The following is a 15,878-nucleotide window of genomic DNA, read 5'->3' on the forward strand; positions in this document are numbered from 1 at the left end:
TCTCTCTTTACCCACGATGCAAGGCTTTGTCGCTCGTCAGAGAACCGGCAGTCCTGCCGCTGGTCAGCCTCAAAGCAAGCCCGACCGCCAAGCCAATGCAGCCAACGCGAGGGTATCAATAAGAAACGGACATCCCGTTCAGCAACCTCAAGCGACTTCTGGTATTCCGGCGCGCGGACTCAACATTACCCAGAACAGCTCCGCCGTCTTACAGCCGCCCCTCCAAAATCGACAATCAGGTCCGGGTCTAAGTCAGAAGCGTGATCTCTACGACACTGATGCAGAGAGTCTTGACACTACTGTGAACCCATCTGTCGTACAGGTCGAAGATAGTCAACAGAAAGAGCAGCACTACCAACAGCAAGATCATGTCGTCAATCTTGGTGGCACTTCGGAGATGGAGGGAGAAGACGATGACAATGGAGACGAGCTAGAGGATATGGAAGACGGATCTGAAGATTATGACGACGAAATGGTGCAAATGAACCAAGAATTCATTCATGCGAGCGGAGTAGCACATCTTACTTACGATGAGCAAGTCGCCTTTTTGCATCAGGCAGGGCGCGGTGGACTCCCAACAGTCCGAGGCGACTCGTATCCCCCGACTACCAATGGTGAGCCATCCGAGTGGGAAGGCGGGCCGGAAGCACTCTCCAACTACCAAAACGAGTTTGTTCCCAGTTCCCCTCCGCCTCAACGTCAGAACATAAACAAGCAAGCTGCACGCATGCCGGCGTCCCATGTCCCGCAACAACAGCAACGGCGAAACATGCCAATTGCCAGCCAGGATACGCAGCAGGCATCGGGTTTGTTTCAGCATAGTGCGCAGCTCCGCGAGCAGTCTCGCACTGCCGCGCCTTCCCGGCAGGCTGGAGGTCAAAATGTTCAGCATCACGCCCTCGCCCTTCCCACCAGTCAACACCAAGCCTATAATCCGGACAAGCATAATAGCGCTGCCAACCTGCCGATGTATTCGGGTCCTCATCCTAGTACCCAGGTACAGCCCAGCAAATCTCAGCAACACCTTGTTCGACAGTCTTCTGGCCCCAGGACGCAGCCCCCACCCAGGAACAATGCCATGCCCAGTGAGCCTCATGCGCCTCAAAAGCGCCAGCCTCTAGTACCGGCTATACATGAACCCGTCGCGCAGCAGCAATCGGTCGAACAAGCGCCGATCGAGGAGCCTGAGGTTGTCTCCCATGAAGACTACGACCACACGACGCTGTTCGGGATGAGTTACGAGCAGCTTAGGAACGAAAGCTTCGATACTGATCCCCGTGCCCGGCCGTCTGTGCTCTCAAAGGAGGATCTTCAGAAGCCTCTGGTCGAGCGTCTAGAGTTAGTACAGCAGAACCCAGATGCCGTTCAGCAATCCGAGTTCTTCCAATCACTGCCCACAACCGAATGGGAGGATGCTGGCGACTGGTTCCTCGATCGATTCCAAGACATCATTCGGCGCACAAAGGAGGCAAGGCAAAAGAAACGCAAGCTAGCGCAGGAGTTTGAGGCAGAAGTTGAGAAGCGACACGAGCACGTTTCAAAGCGGCAGCATCAAGTTCAGCAGGCGATGGAGAAGATGAAGTCGCAGGGTGAGGGTCTAGTGCCTAGGAGCCCAAGATCCAGGAAAGGATAGGAGCGAAGCTTCTGAGCTCTGCTCTCTTGTTTCGTACCATCTGATGTTTACACGGCGCAGCGCAATGATGGCTGCCATGACAGGATGACTGTGTCCCGGCGCAATGTTACTGCTCGATGTCGCTTCGCGTATATTATACCCATATGTCGATTTACCTACTATTCCAAAACATAAGCGTGCGCCATACCTTCTCTCGCGGGGTGCATTTTATCTTACTGGAATATCATCCCGATGCGCTAGAGCTTAATTATGTACTACCACTCTCAACTAGCCTTTCCTACTATCCTCTTGTGTACGGTTTGTCTATCAAAAGCTAAGCAACTCGCAGTGCTGTCCCATTCAGAGGAGGAATTAAACAGATGAGTTGCAGTCTACATTGATCTCAAAACTGAAGTTCACAAAGTCTTCAGGCAATGTAGACTCCTTGGTGGTTTGTATCTCTCAGCCTCCGTAGATGTATGTTCAATCTTCCTCTTTGAACGAGGTCGTGCTCTTCAACATAGATTCACTCTCATCACAAAGCATGAGCAATCGCGACTGTAGCAGAGGAGAGTAGAGAGAATTTCCACGACAAAGAGGAGCAGATGAAATGCACCATCGATAAGATCATCGTCATCTCCCGACAAGCGCATCCTTCATCTCAGGATACTCTCTCCATAGATTGACAAGCGGCAAGAACAGGTTCTTCTGCACCTCATTTCCTTCTTGTTCAGCTTTCGCTTGTTCCCCAGCCCATTTCCACATTTGGCTCCAAGGCACCCAACTCCACGCGGCACATTTATGCGGTTCCATCGGCTGTCAAACCCATCAGTACTGCATCTCCTTTCCCCGTCAACTCCAGCATGAAGAGGGACTTACCATGGGTGTCTTATTTTCACCGGTGATAGTGCAGGTAACAAAAATGGTCACGTAGTGCTTTCCCTCTCCGAAAACATCGTTGGTAGCAGTCAGAAACTTGATGTTGCCCACCTCAAGCCCAGTCTCCTCCAGAACCTCTCTTGCAGCCGTTTCAGCAAACGACTCGCCGTACTCGAGATGACCTCCGGGACATTGAAGGGTTCCTGCGCCGTGCGAGCCTGCGCGCTCGCCCATGACGATGTTGCCCGCATTGTCATGGATGACAACGCCGACGCCGATCTTGGGACGTTGAGCTTCTGTCATATTGGATGAAGCTGACGGGGTTCGCTGTTTCGTAGGCAGCTGGGAAGTTTAGTCGCTGAAGTCGTGACTTTCTATGCTGGCCGAGGCTGCAGGCATGACTCTTCCCGATACATAGTGGCTACTCCGTGCGCTAGCGCCTAAAGTAGTCTAGTCGATGTATCGCCTCGAAGCCCTGCAGCGCTGCCCCGGGGCCCTCTCCATCTCCATCTGCATCGTGCTCAGCACACTAGGACGTCGCGAACGAGTCAAGCTGATGGCAAAGCGTTACTGCGCTTCGAAGGCGGAGTCGGCACTCGCGGAAGGTGTAAATCAGGCCTCCAGACCCACCATCTGCAAAGTTCGCCCTATTCGGAACATGACGGAAGCTTGGCACGTCAACGTTGACTTCATCGTCAGGATGTGTTGACAAATGTATAATCGGGATTTAGTGGCATGGTATGTTCTATCTCCACAAGGCGTCTGTTCTCCTGTCGCTTTTTCTTTCTCTCTGCGGGTAGTTGCTACAATCAATCGCTCGTTTCGACGACTTCTCCAGCATCACAACACACCCAATCTTGCCACCGGCGATATCGCACAGCACACACTCCCATCAGCATGCCGTTCGAAATAGCCCGAGAGTGGTCGTCGTATCATCTGATACCCCAATCAGTCGATGTCGCCTTGAATCCACCCGAATCCTACTTCTTCGTAACCGACTTCCTGATCATAGCCTGCGGTATACTCTATACGCTCTGCTACATCTTCTACACCATCCGAACCTACTCGGACCGTTACCTAGCTGGTACTGTACAGTTTCTTTCCGCGACCATGGCGTACGAGATATACTACGCGTATATTTGCACCACCACTACATTCCAGAGAGCTTGCTTCTTTGTGTGGTTCTTGTTCGATATTACATTCGTCACTGTAGCGCTCAAGTATGCGTACAAGCCTGAGGAGAGGAGGAGAACGATCATGAAGCTGTTGTGGCAGGTGCCGGCTTGGATGGCCTTTTTGTGGTGGGTTGGGACGGTGTGGCCGGATGAGAGGGAGCAAAAGACGGCGTTCTTCACGGGGTTGTATCTGGAATTGCCGATTGGTTGGGGACAGATTTTGTATTTGGTTCAGCGACAGGATACCAAAGGGCAGAGTCTGGAGATTTGGTATGTTGATCTGTTTCCCATTTGCATCATGGCGTATCGCAGTTCCACCTCATTCAAGGGAAGGATTGAAGAGACTGGAGCCTACGTTGTCGCCAGATATTCCGATCTGCTGGATTTTATCCCAGGGTAGTCTGCAGACCTGTTTAGCGTTTTACTTGCCTGAATCATCTCCAGGAACCAAGCGCTGACAAGTCTAGGATTACGAGATATCTTGGGTGCATTACGGCGTTTCTGGTGTTCATATGGAGATATGTCAACGTACCGGAGAACTGGTCATATGTCGGCAACTGGTGGAGTATCGGTGGCATGATCGTCACGCTGCTGCCAGAGACAGTGTATCCGTTCTTTTACGTCTGGGCGCATCGGAAAGAGAGGGAAAACACAAGAAAGAAGAATGCGTGATGCTGAAGGACGGAATTTGTCGATAATAGAGGGAATTGCGAAGATGCACAGTTGTACCTGTACGGGAATCTGTGTGTCAACCCTGTCCAAACGAGCCGTGCCACATGGTTGTCTCCGCCCAACCCATATTTGTACATACCAGACACGTTCCCCAGTATCGTTGCCCGCGTCTATGGATCATATTCTCCTGTTGCATCAGCTGATGCCAGGCGCATAACAAGCCGGAAATTCGGCATTCTCGATCAGGCTGTGGACTGATGCTGTGACAGTGCGCGAAACCCAAGACGGCCGATCGGCTCACAAGAATTTGCAGCCACGCGTACACTCGTTACGGAGGTTATGCGACGACGACGACGACGACGACGGATGTCAAGACAATTGGAAGTAGGATGACGCGAGCTGCTGGGTTTTTTTCCTTGAGCGCAGCGACATTTGGAAGTCGGTAGACCAGTGCGCGGGCGATGCAGCAATCTATTGCTGAAATCAAGATCATCGGCAGGCATGCTGGTAGGATTGGACAAGCTTCCCAGCCACGCGATCTAGGCCGCACATGGCGTCTTTGGATGGAGCCCAGCCACTACACTGAGCGCTTAAGTGTCTGTGCCCCCAGCCATGACGCTCATCATCTGGTTCGCACTAGCCGCATTACCGATCTTCAGCCACACGATTGGTCTCGTTCGCTCTGTCGCAAAAGCGAGTCCCTAGTAACGCCGCGAAGCATCATCCGCTCTAGCTTGCCCAAACTTCTGTTTACAGCGTCGTCCTCTCCTTTCCCCTCACCGTCGCATTCTTCGTGTGCCGACAGAGCTCTCATCAATCGACACAATGGCGCAACACGGTGAAGCTGCCGATTACTACACGGGCGCCGCACCACCCCAGCAACCGCAGGGCGCATACTACCAGGGTCAGCCATACGGACAGCAACCTCCCCAGTATGGCCAGAACTATGCGCCGCCGCCTCAGGGACCGCCGCCGATGCAGCAGCAGAACGGCTACCAGCAAGACAGCAAACAGAGCTTCGAACAGGCGTTTAAACTTGACAAGCCCAAGTACAACGATTGGTGGGCGGGACTACTCTTCATCGCTGTTTTCCTAGGCTATGTCGCAGTCAGTGTGATTTCAATTCGGGGATATTGTAAGTACTCAATTCGCTCAGCACGGAATGCGCTTGGAATGAAGACTAACGCGCGACGCAGCGCGTACCAATAGCGGAGGCATCTACGGCGGCGACACCAACAACTTCGCTCTCAACTCGAACACCATCATCCTCTTCGCATTCGTCCTCGGTTTAGCTACCGTCTTCAGCTATGCATACATGTGGGCTGCGCGCAAGTTTACCAAGCAGTTCATCTGGATCACCGGCATACTCAACATCATCTTCGGTTTTGTTACGGCAATCTACATGTTATCCAGGAGGTACTGGTCTGGAGGCATCGTTTTCCTGCTGTTCAGTGTTTTCTACGTTTTCTGCTTCATCAGCTGGATTCCCAGGATCCCGTTCAGCGTCCTCATGCTGCAGACTGCTATCGACGTGTCAAAGAAGTACGGACACACCTACATTGTATCGCTGGTCGGAGGACTGCTCGCTGCTGCACTAGGCGCATGGTACTCCGTCACGCTGGTCTCCATCTATGTTCAGTATACACCCAATGGTGCCAATTCGAACTGCAGAAACGGTGTCGGCGACTGCGGAAGCGGCAAAGTAATTGGCTTGCTCGTTTTCGTTACCTTCGCCATGTACTGGATCTCCGAATGGCTGAAGAACACAATTCACACCACCATCTCCGGCGTATACGGCTCCTGGTATTTCAACCCGAACTCCATGCCAAAGGGCGCGACCCGCGGTGCTTTCAAGCGGTCCGTGACCTACAGCTTCGGCAGTATCAGTCTTGGAAGTTTGCTTGTAGCTATCATCCAGACTCTGCGTCAGCTCTGCTCGGCCGCTCAGCGCAATGCTGCCGGTGATGGCAACATGGTGGGGGCGGTTCTGTTTTGCGTCCTGGGCTGCCTCATTGGCATCCTCAACTGGGCTGTCGAGTTTTTGAACAGATACGCATTCAGCTACATCGCGCTGTACGGAAAGAGCTACGTCGCCGCAGCGAAGGATACCTGGAAGTAAGTTCTTCTGTCGCTTCACACCCGGTAACATTAAGACTGACTCTTATAGGATGATCAAGGATCGCGGTATCGATGCGCTTGTCAACGAGTGCTTGATCGGACCTGTGCTTTCAATGGGAGCTACCTTCATCGCATATGCCTGCGCGCTCTTGGCCTACCTTTACCTTATCTTCACCTCGCCCGAATACAACTCAGACGGCGCCTACACTCCGGTTGTAGTAGCCTTCTCTTTCCTGATTGGCCTCCAGATTTGTAAGTTGTCAGCAATATTGGTAAAGCTCATACTAACCCCTCTCAGGCAACATCTTCACCACGCCATTGAGCAGTGGTATCGATACCATCTTCGTCGCAATGGCCTGGGACCCCGAGGTTCTTATGCGCGAGCACCCAGACCTCTACCACCGCATGATAGCCGTCTACCCGCACGTGCAACAGGCGATTCATGCATAAATTGGGGCTGCGGACCTCCTAAACACTTCGTCGGACTATTTGGAAATTCCATAAAATCTTTATAATCACGAGATACCCACTTCGAATCGATCGCGATGCCTTTGCGACACAATTTTCTGCCCATGGCGGGGCGCCCTGACAGCAACGGAGATGGATGGGCTTGGCGCAAACTAAAAACGGGAGACCGAACCGGCGTCTCCACAAGGCCACTGTCGGCGCTACGACTTATGACGTCTACAGCCCCATCCACATCGTGGAATGCGCGATCCAGGCGAAGCATAATGTTGGGCGTTGCAAGCTATGGAGCGGCTTCCACGGCCGGGAAAGCTCCGCCTCGTGAGGCATCACAAGTAAGACGTTGGGCATTACCCACGAGTGAGATATTAATATATTCTGTTCAACTTCATGTTGGTGGGCTGCCTGCCATATTGCAAGCGACACGTCAAACACCCGCGTCTGCGGTATTGCTTTTGCACTGTCTCGCAGTTCGTGCCTACCTACATTCGCTCCTAGCGGCCAATCGGGTGTCAATAATAAACGTCACCGCCCTGCGGGGTCTATCCTAAGCCACCTCACTCATCGCGCTGGGCGCCCCCAACATAAACACCACCTGTTCCCCCTCTCTCACCACAGCCTACTGCACCTCCACACTCACCTGCACACCGCCCGCTAGAGAACCTTCTGGCCAGGTAAGTCCCTCCCAATTGCATACGTAACCTGCAAATCCCGCCGGTTCCCTACTACTTATACCCCACCAACGCGCCTTCCTGCTCCACCACCAACACAATAAACACTTCTCTTCCCTACCACCCCTCAACTCCCTACACCTCACTTCCAACCCGACTTCAACGAATAACACTCCCGTAGTTCAATACACACCACCCCCACTACACACATCATGCCCTACGAGAAGAAGGCAGTCCACTTCGGTGGTGGTAACATCGGCCGTGGCTTCGTCGCTGAGTTCCTCCACAACTCTGGCTACGAGGTCGTGTTCGTCGATGTCATGGACAGCATCATCGAGTCCCTCCAAAAGACCTCCACCTACACCGTCACCGAGATTGGTGATGACGGCGAGCGCAAGTTCACCATTGACCACTACCGCGCTATCAACTCCAAGCACGAGATGGACAAGGTTGTCGAGGAAATTGCCACCGCCGACGTCGTCACCTGCGCTGTCGGCCCCAACATCCTCAAGTTCGTCGCTGAGCCCGTCGCCAAGGCCATCGAGGCCCGCAAGCTCGACTACCCCATCGCCGTCATCGCCTGCGAGAACGCCATCAACGCTACAACTACATGGAGGGGTTTCATTGAGGGCAAGCTGAGCGAGGAGACCAAGAAGAACATCGACAGCAAGGCTCGCTTCGCCAACTCGGCCATTGACCGTATTGTCCCCCAGCAGCCCCCCAACGCTGGCCTCGACGTCGTCATTGAGAAGTTCCACGAGTGGTGTGTCGAGCAGAAGCCTTTCGAGAACGGCGGCAAGAAGCCGGATGTTAAGGGCATCCACTACGTCGACGACCTCGAGCCCTACATTGAGCGTAAGCTCTTCACTGTCAACACCTCCCACGCCACTGCCGCCTACTACGGACACCAGAACAAGGTCCAATACATCCACGAGGTTCTTCAGGATAAGAAGCTTCACGACACTGTTCGTGACGCTGTCAAGGAGACTGCCCACCTGATCGTCACCAAGCACGGCGTCAAGACATCAGAACAAGACGAGTACGTCGAGGAGATCATCAAGCGTATCTCCAACCCTGTCCTCAAGGACAACGTCGAGCGTGTCGGCCGCGCTCCTCTCCGAAAGCTCTCTCGCAAGGAGCGATTCATCGGCCCCGCCGCTCAGCTGGCTGAGAAGGGTGAGAAGGTCGATGCTCTCCTCGGCGCCGTCGAGCAGGCCTACCGCTTCCAGAACGTCGAGGGCGACGAAGAGTCCGCTGAGCTTGCCAAGATACTCAAGGAGAACTCCGCTGAGGATGTCGTCACCAAGGTCAATGGCATCGAGAAGGGACAGCCCCTCTTCGACCGCCTTGTCGCCATCGTCAAGAAGGTTCAGGAGAGTAGCTGAATCGCCGTTGGTAGACTCTGAGTAGTCGCTGCGCTTTGACGGAAGTGGAGTAGTCAGACACTTAGAACCTACCGTGGTTTGTTTACAGCAAGGAGGATGGAAAGCGCCCTGAGCGACGGCTTATGTGGCGAAACTTTTGTGACATCGACCGGAATCAATGTCCTATATAATGACAACGAGACATGAATCATGAATATACCCTTTCAGTTACTTCTCTTCTCTTCTCTGGGCAGCCTTCAGTTCCATGCGTCTTTGCTCTTCCAACCCCCACATCAGCCTTGTCGAGGTTTTCTTATTGCAATCAAAGGAGCTGTAAGATCTCCATACTTTTGTGCCCCAACGTCGTATTCTACATGCGTCGGGGCTACATGGGCGACATTATGCTGACTTTATTGAAAATCAGCCTTGGGAAGCTCTGTCTGTTCCACCCTGCGACAATCGGCCTCCCTCCTTTCACTGAGAAATAGGAGTATCTTTAGCTTCTCCTTCGTCATGGGGTCAGCTTTCGCCTCGGGTCTCGAGAGATTCGCACCATCAACTGACTATGTTGGGCCAGTTACCATATCTTGCAGCAACTCAATATGCGCTCAGCAACAGTATCGCACATGGAAAGAATCGCTTTATCTAGGATTTTCGGGTCTCGGGTTACACGCGAACAACCAAGAAATATATGTAGTGTCGTTGCGTAATTTCGCCCCCTTCGGAAACGTCCAGGAACGGGCGCGGGTATGACTGACAGGGATGCCCGGGGGCGGCGTTTGCGACATTCACCTCGCAAGGCAAAGATTTCTTACGAATCTTGAGAAATTGCAAGGCCTTCCGGGCGAAGTGATTGTTCTTGTCGCTTACAATTGTGGGCACTTTCGCGATGCGTGTTTCGAATGTATCGCCTTTACTGCGCGACTACTTAGAGGACCTCATCGCCAGAGCAACTCTTTACGTTCTTTTCCCTCTGTTCTTCCTGGTTCTCAGTTCAGAAGCCTCTCTTTTTCGTTCAACTTCTGTGTACAGCTGCCCGTCTACCGCGTACGTATACGTTTTCCACGTTGGACAGCAACCCCAAAAAATGGTTTGGGGACTACAATGCTAATACGAGTATCAGACTGACCGGCCTCGTGCGTATTCCAGCATACGAACCCCCAAGTTCATTGTACTTCTTCACCAAGATTTGCATTAGACCAACAGCTTTTCGACTATAACAACAATGTTACCAACCTCTATCTTCGCTGCTAGCAGCTTCATCGCTTTTGGATACGCGTTCCCGCTTTACTCTCGTGTCGCAACATCTACTACTTTAGCTCCGCGAGCTGCTTACATCACGTTTGGCGGTGACGGGTCGGCCGCTGCAGGATGGCCGAAGCAGAGCGAATGGAAGTCTTTCGAGGACGCCTGGTATGTTTCTTCAGAACAAGTATATCCTTTTTACTCACGCATTAGTAGGGCATCCAACCAGGACACTATCAAGACCTCTTGCGAAAATCACGGCTGGGGCGACAACAACAGCGACGCCGAAACTCAGGCCGTCAAGGACAGTATTGAGTCAGAGTCAGTAGCTTCTGGCGTTCCCAAAGAGCTCATTCTCGCCATAATGATGCAAGAGTCCAAGGGCTGTGTTCGTGCTCCCACTACTGCGTCCGACGCGCCCAACCGTAAGTGTCTCTTTACAAACTACGTGGGATACATACACTGACTCCATACACCAGCGGGTCTTATGCAGGGCGCAGGAACTGCCTCCTGCCATACCATCTCGCCCTGCCCCGCCAACGTGATCCATGACATGATCCACGAAGGTACCACCGGAGAAGGTCTAAGGTTAAGTCTGAAGAAGGCGCTGGACGCCTTCAGTGCCACCCCGGACGACAGCAAGTACTACAAAGCAGCGCGTCTCTACAACTCCGGCGATCAGGTCACAGATCCAAACTTGGGTCAAGGCGCTACCGCATGCTACGCTTCAGACATTGCAAACCGTCTCATCGAACCTTTCGGGGACAGTAGCTGCGACAACAATGCTGTCGCTAGCCTTACTCAGACTGCGGGCCGCGAGACTGTCAACAACAACAACGAGAACAACGACGATCAGCAACTTGATCTTGAACAGCATCAGACCGTCAATGAACAGCCAGCGCCCAAAGATAATGGCAATGCCCAGTCTGCTGACAGTGGTGTCCTGGACACTACCATCACCGGCGCCGTGGACGGCTGCACCAAATACTACACTCCATCTGACGGCAGTACCTGCGAGGCCGCACCAGTCCCTTTGGCCACGTTGCGTCAACTTAACTCACAGTTAAGCGAAGATTGCTCTAACCTTTGGGCCGGATACGGTTACTGCATCGCTACCTGAGCGTGATGGCCGTCCAGCAAAAGCGTAGAAATTCATGGAAGAGATTCCAATTCAACTCTGCGCTCCCCAACGCTGTCACCTTAACCGAGGAAAACTCAGGACACTCTGGAGCCTACATTAGATCTATATCTTCTAGTCTGGATACATTTACCCTATTGTAGGCTGCAGGCCTGTTCAAACGTTTCCTTGTACCAGGTGCTGCTCTCTTCTTTTCTACACAATCACTTTTATGACGCGTTTTTCCCCTCCGTTTCTGTATGATTAGACTAGTGAGCGTCTAGAACGACGAAACACTTCATGCTCTACAAGACCACTGTCACCGCGGGTGCTCAGAACCAAGTCGCAGTTTACTGCATACATGTTGCTAAAACTTGATCAGTACGTACCTGCTGATGCGATGTATACTTCTACCTCGATTTTTTCAGGGTACATTGTGACAGTAATAGTTGCTACTCCTAGTGCTGTCGCGCTCCTGCGTGTCGTTTCTATTGCTTAGTGTGATGAGCAGTCTCACGTTTGAAACTCGGCCCGTGTTTTTGTATTGTACATAGGCTTTTCAAGAGGTCGGATAGTGCACACACGTATTCGCGGCCAAATCCTTCGAAATTGCCAGGGCCTACACTTCTAATGAAGCCCGACCATGGCCAGTGCGATTGCGTTGGTTACGCTACATGACTATGTATTCAACTTGCGCGACGGCGACGTCGACGGAGTCATCCTATTGTCCAGACACAATCAACTGAGTAATATCATCAATTTCCTTGACCGTCGGCGTCAAGTTCTCGAAACCATCTTTGGTAACGAGCACATTGTCTGCAAGACGTTAGCAAATTCTCAACACCCTTCATCACAACAGCATACCTTCAATTCTCACACCTCCCACACTCCAGTACTTGTCCAGCACACTCTCATCGATGTACTTCTTCTTCTCCTCATCCTTGAGGTACGGCTCAATGATGAACTTGCAGAAGTAGATACCAGGCTCAACGGTAATGACGCTGCGTTCGGGTAGAGTTCCCCTCTTCCTTAGGTACCTGAACATGACGTCCTTGTCCGCGTAGTTGGGGTCGCCGCCGGAGTCGTGGGTGTCCATTCCCAAGTAGTGACCTAGGCCATGAGGGAAGAAAGCGACGCTGATTCTCTTGTTGAAGAGCTCCTCCGCATCGCCCTTCAAAATACCGAGTTCCAGAAGTCCCTTGATAGCAATCTTATGGGCGAGCTCGTGTACGTGGTCCCATACGACACCAGCTTTGAGCGCGTTGGTGCACTGGTGCTGCATGTCTAGAACGATCTTATAGATAGCAAGGGATTCAGTTGTGAATTTGCCTTTCACGGGGAACGTGCGTGTGATGTCGGAAGCGTAGCAGTCGACCTCGCATCCTGCGTCTAACAATAAAAGGTTCTGATCCGAGATTGGAGCAGCATTGTTGACATAATGCAGTGTTGCGGCGTGTTCACCGGCAGCCACGATAGAATGATAGGCTTGGTTCTTCGCGTTGCGCTCTACACACGCCTTGAGGAAGACAGCCTCAAGTTCGCATTCGTTCTGCGCTTTCGACGCAGCCTTCATGACGGCCTCGTGGGCTGCTGTTGAGATGACATTTGCTTTGCGGATGAGGGCGATTTCATAGTCTGTCTTTGTGACGCGGCAGTACTCGATGGCGGTCTTGAGCTGCTTGAACTCCTTCTCTTTGTAGGAAATAAAGGTGATGTGATCGGATACCTGCTCCGGAATAGCGTAAACGGTTGATTGCGCAGATTCAGATTGGCTTGCCAGGTGAGAGTTGACGTCTTTGGTAGTCAGACATTCGTCAATGTCGTACTTGGCCTTGGCCTCTTCCGGGCTCATGGGCAGACCAGACCAGATAACCTCATCCGGCTCTACAGGAGGGATGAAGAGTGTGAGCTTCTCGGTGGCAATCTCGTATACAAGATACGAGTCTGGCAGCTCGCAGCCGCTGAGATAGAAGAAGTACCGTCGCTGACTAGATGGAGATAATCAGCGCATGCTTACCCCGACCCAAAACATGCCTACCGGAATGGTGCCTCTCCGTCGTTGTCCTGGCAAGTACATTAGTCTGTGTTGTGATCAGCATCATGGATGCATACTTCGTTCAACTTCTGCTTCTGCGCTTCTAGGTAAATAGTTCCGTTCTTGTCTCCACCCTTCTCGATGATCCACTCTGCGACCTTCTTTGCATGTGCCTTGGCCGGGTATTTGCCCTTTAGCACCTCTTCATAGTTTTCGGCAATCGCCATCTTGTGCACGTTGGTCCAGCTTCCGCTCTCTGCAGATAAGGTGTAGAAACAAGGTGTTGCAGTCGCTGAGTGTGTTGTTGGTGATGGCAGACGTGGTCGTAAAGTGTGTCGAAGTGAACGACTGATTTGAGGTAGCAGGGCACGCATGGGGAGCTTGAAGGAGCTTTGCTGTTTGTTAGGCGCGCTGATAGCTACAGGCCGCGAAGGTGGGGTGGTGGGGTGAGCTTGCATCTGACGGGTAGCCGCGGTCTACCAGTCTCGATCATAACAGGAAGGTGCAACTATTCTGAACGTGATCATCAATTGCACGTCGCGAACTTTTGTTGGATGTACAGATATGCATGTCGCTTCGCTAATTTTCGTAGTACTACATAATCATGTCTAAATTCTTAACCCACAACAAGTCGTCTGACGCCGCAAAACACGCTCGAACCCCAAACGCCGGTCCATTATGCCGTTGTCAATCCATGCGATAGATCAATGATACCTCCAAAATCGCACGTGTCCATGCTGCAGCCGAGCTGACCAATGCGTATGGCTCCGAATACCGACCCCAAAATCTTTCACACGAGAGTTGGGTGTTCATGCTTTGTCGTACGGTGGAGCACAGTCGCTTTGTTTCGTCTGATGCTTTCGTTCTCGAATCGGTAATGCATGTGATAGAGGGAAATCTAGTCCTGCCAGCGCCTCAGGAATTTGGCCATGTCGTCGGTGGCGTGAGGAGCTGCGGCAACCTAAAAGATGTCAGTAAAGCTTCTAGCGTATCTATACACCCCAAAGAACGTACCGTGTTCTCCATGCTCTTAACAGAGAAGGTTTGACTCTGCGTAAGCGTAGTCAATTGGCTCGGGATCGGCAGCCTCGACTTCGCAATCTTGACGCTGCTTGTAGGGTACAATGGCTTTGTGTTCTTGGCGGTAATCTTGGTGGGCGGTACAGGCTGCATAGGCGCATAACGCGTCAAGCCTGTCTGCATCGCGTAGTCCACCTTGTATACGTCGCCATCAACCGGATCGGGCTCAGCAGGATTCGTCCCATCGGTCGTCGTGTCTACGGTCGGCGGCCCGGTTGTGGTATCGATGTCCTTGACGGCGGCTTTGACCGCAGGGCTTAGAATGTTCTTGCCCGTCATGCCACTGAATTGGAAGCGATCGGAGTAGGTGAGGAGCTGGCCGCCAGTCTTGCCAACTGCGATCATCTTGATGAAGCTGCAGCGGTCAGATTAGCCGGTCGTTGAGCTAGGTTTCGGGGGGGGAACTTACTAGGCATTGACGTCTTTCAGGTCTTCAGACTGGGTTGTTTCAATTCTGCCCGAGGCTGTGTTGCCCGCTGTGAACGCGCCGCTTGTTGTGATGACGCCCACTGGGAACTGTTTCCCCTCATTAGCATCTTTTCGTTGCGCCTGTGCTGATGCCACTCTTCGCAACCTACCTGCTCAGTGCCATCATTGCCTCCCACGATTACCTGCAACTCATACGTCGTCAGGTCTGTAAGCTTCGGTCCTGTGCCACCTTCTTCCCATTTTACTGTAACGGCTCCGCCAGCCGCAATCTTGTCGCCCGCTTTGGGTGATGTGAATTTGACCCCGGCACTGACGAGTGGAGAAAGGGCAGCGACGACTGCGGCAAAGGGAAGTAATATCCGCGTCATGGTGAGGATTTGTGAGGACAACGAGTGACGGGCGGGCAGCGGTGTGGCGTGAAAGCGAGCGTCGAGCGCTGTCCGATGGCAGAGCGAGGGGCACGATACACGCAATGTTTGCGGATCTTGGATGCGATATAGGCAGACGTCGAGTAGAGGTAGGTAGAGGCGGGTGTTGGGCGGTGGCTGTTAGTGTCGGGTGAAGGATGCAGTCTGGAAGCAATCAAGCAACATGCGGCGCGCCAGGGGCACGATCGTCGTTGCCGCGCACGCTAAACTGTGATTGGCAACGATGGTCGTCTCATTGCGACGCCTCAACACCATGGAAAAAGGACGTACATGATCCAAGTCAACAATCTGCCAATTGCAGTGATTGCCATTGTTTCCATGGATACTCAACAACACTATCAGCAGCTATCTCGGCCTGCACATGACTTGCTCGGCTCGCATCTCCTCCACTTGGAGCCGGTACCTGAATCTACATTATCGGGTCTCCACATTCTACCGCCAAAAGTGGGTTTCAATGCAGCCTGTGTTTGCACGTCGAAAATTTTTGACATTCTCTCCAGTACACCTCTTGGTGTCTATAGTACAGACGCTTCTCTCGCCGTCATGCCCGTGTTTTGCTACTCAAACGCCATTGCCATGCTAGATGGG

The 15,878-nt window shown here is 52.5% G+C and overlaps 8 protein-coding genes across 8 annotated transcripts; 5 read left to right on the plus strand and 3 right to left on the minus strand.

Moving 5' to 3' along the window:
- Positions 1–16: 16 nt before the first annotated feature.
- Positions 17–1,633, plus strand: J4E90_001028 (uncharacterized protein; the record flags this gene model as incomplete). The annotated part of the gene is made up of 1 exon (XM_051430619.1): positions 17–1,633. The coding sequence occupies one exon, from the start codon at positions 17–19 to the stop codon at positions 1,631–1,633; it is 1,617 nt and encodes a 538-aa protein (XP_051296106.1).
- A 612-nt stretch (positions 1,634–2,245) lies between these two features.
- Positions 2,246–2,794, minus strand: J4E90_001029 (uncharacterized protein; the record flags this gene model as incomplete). Its single annotated transcript, XM_051430620.1, has 2 exons — positions 2,246–2,428; positions 2,492–2,794. 2 exons carry the CDS (start codon positions 2,792–2,794, stop codon positions 2,246–2,248), a joined length of 486 nt encoding a protein of 161 aa, XP_051296107.1.
- A 594-nt stretch (positions 2,795–3,388) lies between these two features.
- Positions 3,389–4,338, plus strand: J4E90_001030 (uncharacterized protein; the record flags this gene model as incomplete). The annotated part of the gene is made up of 2 exons (XM_051430621.1): positions 3,389–3,936; positions 4,134–4,338. The coding sequence occupies 2 exons, from the start codon at positions 3,389–3,391 to the stop codon at positions 4,336–4,338; spliced, it is 753 nt and encodes a 250-aa protein (XP_051296108.1).
- Positions 4,339–5,163: 825 nt separating this feature from the next.
- PNS1 (putative choline transporter, neither null mutation nor overexpression affects choline transport) lies at positions 5,164–6,906 on the plus strand (the record flags this gene model as incomplete). The annotated part of the gene is made up of 4 exons (XM_051430622.1): positions 5,164–5,473; positions 5,535–6,453; positions 6,506–6,708; positions 6,755–6,906. 4 exons carry the CDS (start codon positions 5,164–5,166, stop codon positions 6,904–6,906), a joined length of 1,584 nt encoding a protein of 527 aa, XP_051296109.1.
- Positions 6,907–7,804: 898 nt separating this feature from the next.
- J4E90_001032 (Mannitol-1-phosphate 5-dehydrogenase) lies at positions 7,805–8,977 on the plus strand (the record flags this gene model as incomplete). Its single annotated transcript, XM_051430623.1, has 1 exon — positions 7,805–8,977. One exon carries the CDS (start codon positions 7,805–7,807, stop codon positions 8,975–8,977), a length of 1,173 nt encoding a protein of 390 aa, XP_051296110.1.
- Positions 8,978–10,181: 1,204 nt separating this feature from the next.
- Positions 10,182–11,321, plus strand: J4E90_001033 (uncharacterized protein; the record flags this gene model as incomplete). Its single annotated transcript, XM_051430624.1, has 3 exons — positions 10,182–10,369; positions 10,418–10,626; positions 10,681–11,321. 3 exons carry the CDS (start codon positions 10,182–10,184, stop codon positions 11,319–11,321), a joined length of 1,038 nt encoding a protein of 345 aa, XP_051296111.1.
- Positions 11,322–12,039: 718 nt separating this feature from the next.
- J4E90_001034 (uncharacterized protein) lies at positions 12,040–13,580 on the minus strand (the record flags this gene model as incomplete). The annotated part of the gene is made up of 4 exons (XM_051430625.1): positions 12,040–12,134; positions 12,183–13,306; positions 13,357–13,382; positions 13,431–13,580. The coding sequence occupies 4 exons, from the start codon at positions 13,578–13,580 to the stop codon at positions 12,040–12,042; spliced, it is 1,395 nt and encodes a 464-aa protein (XP_051296112.1).
- Positions 13,581–14,251: 671 nt separating this feature from the next.
- J4E90_001035 (uncharacterized protein) lies at positions 14,252–15,230 on the minus strand (the record flags this gene model as incomplete). Its single annotated transcript, XM_051430626.1, has 4 exons — positions 14,252–14,314; positions 14,368–14,788; positions 14,843–14,949; positions 15,012–15,230. The coding sequence occupies 4 exons, from the start codon at positions 15,228–15,230 to the stop codon at positions 14,252–14,254; spliced, it is 810 nt and encodes a 269-aa protein (XP_051296113.1).
- Positions 15,231–15,878: the final 648 nt, after the last annotated feature.

This window comes from Alternaria incomplexa (assembly GCF_024043165.1).
Source record: "Alternaria incomplexa strain BMP 0042 chromosome Unknown scaffold_1, whole genome shotgun sequence".
Taxonomy (NCBI): domain Eukaryota; kingdom Fungi; phylum Ascomycota; class Dothideomycetes; order Pleosporales; family Pleosporaceae; genus Alternaria; species Alternaria incomplexa.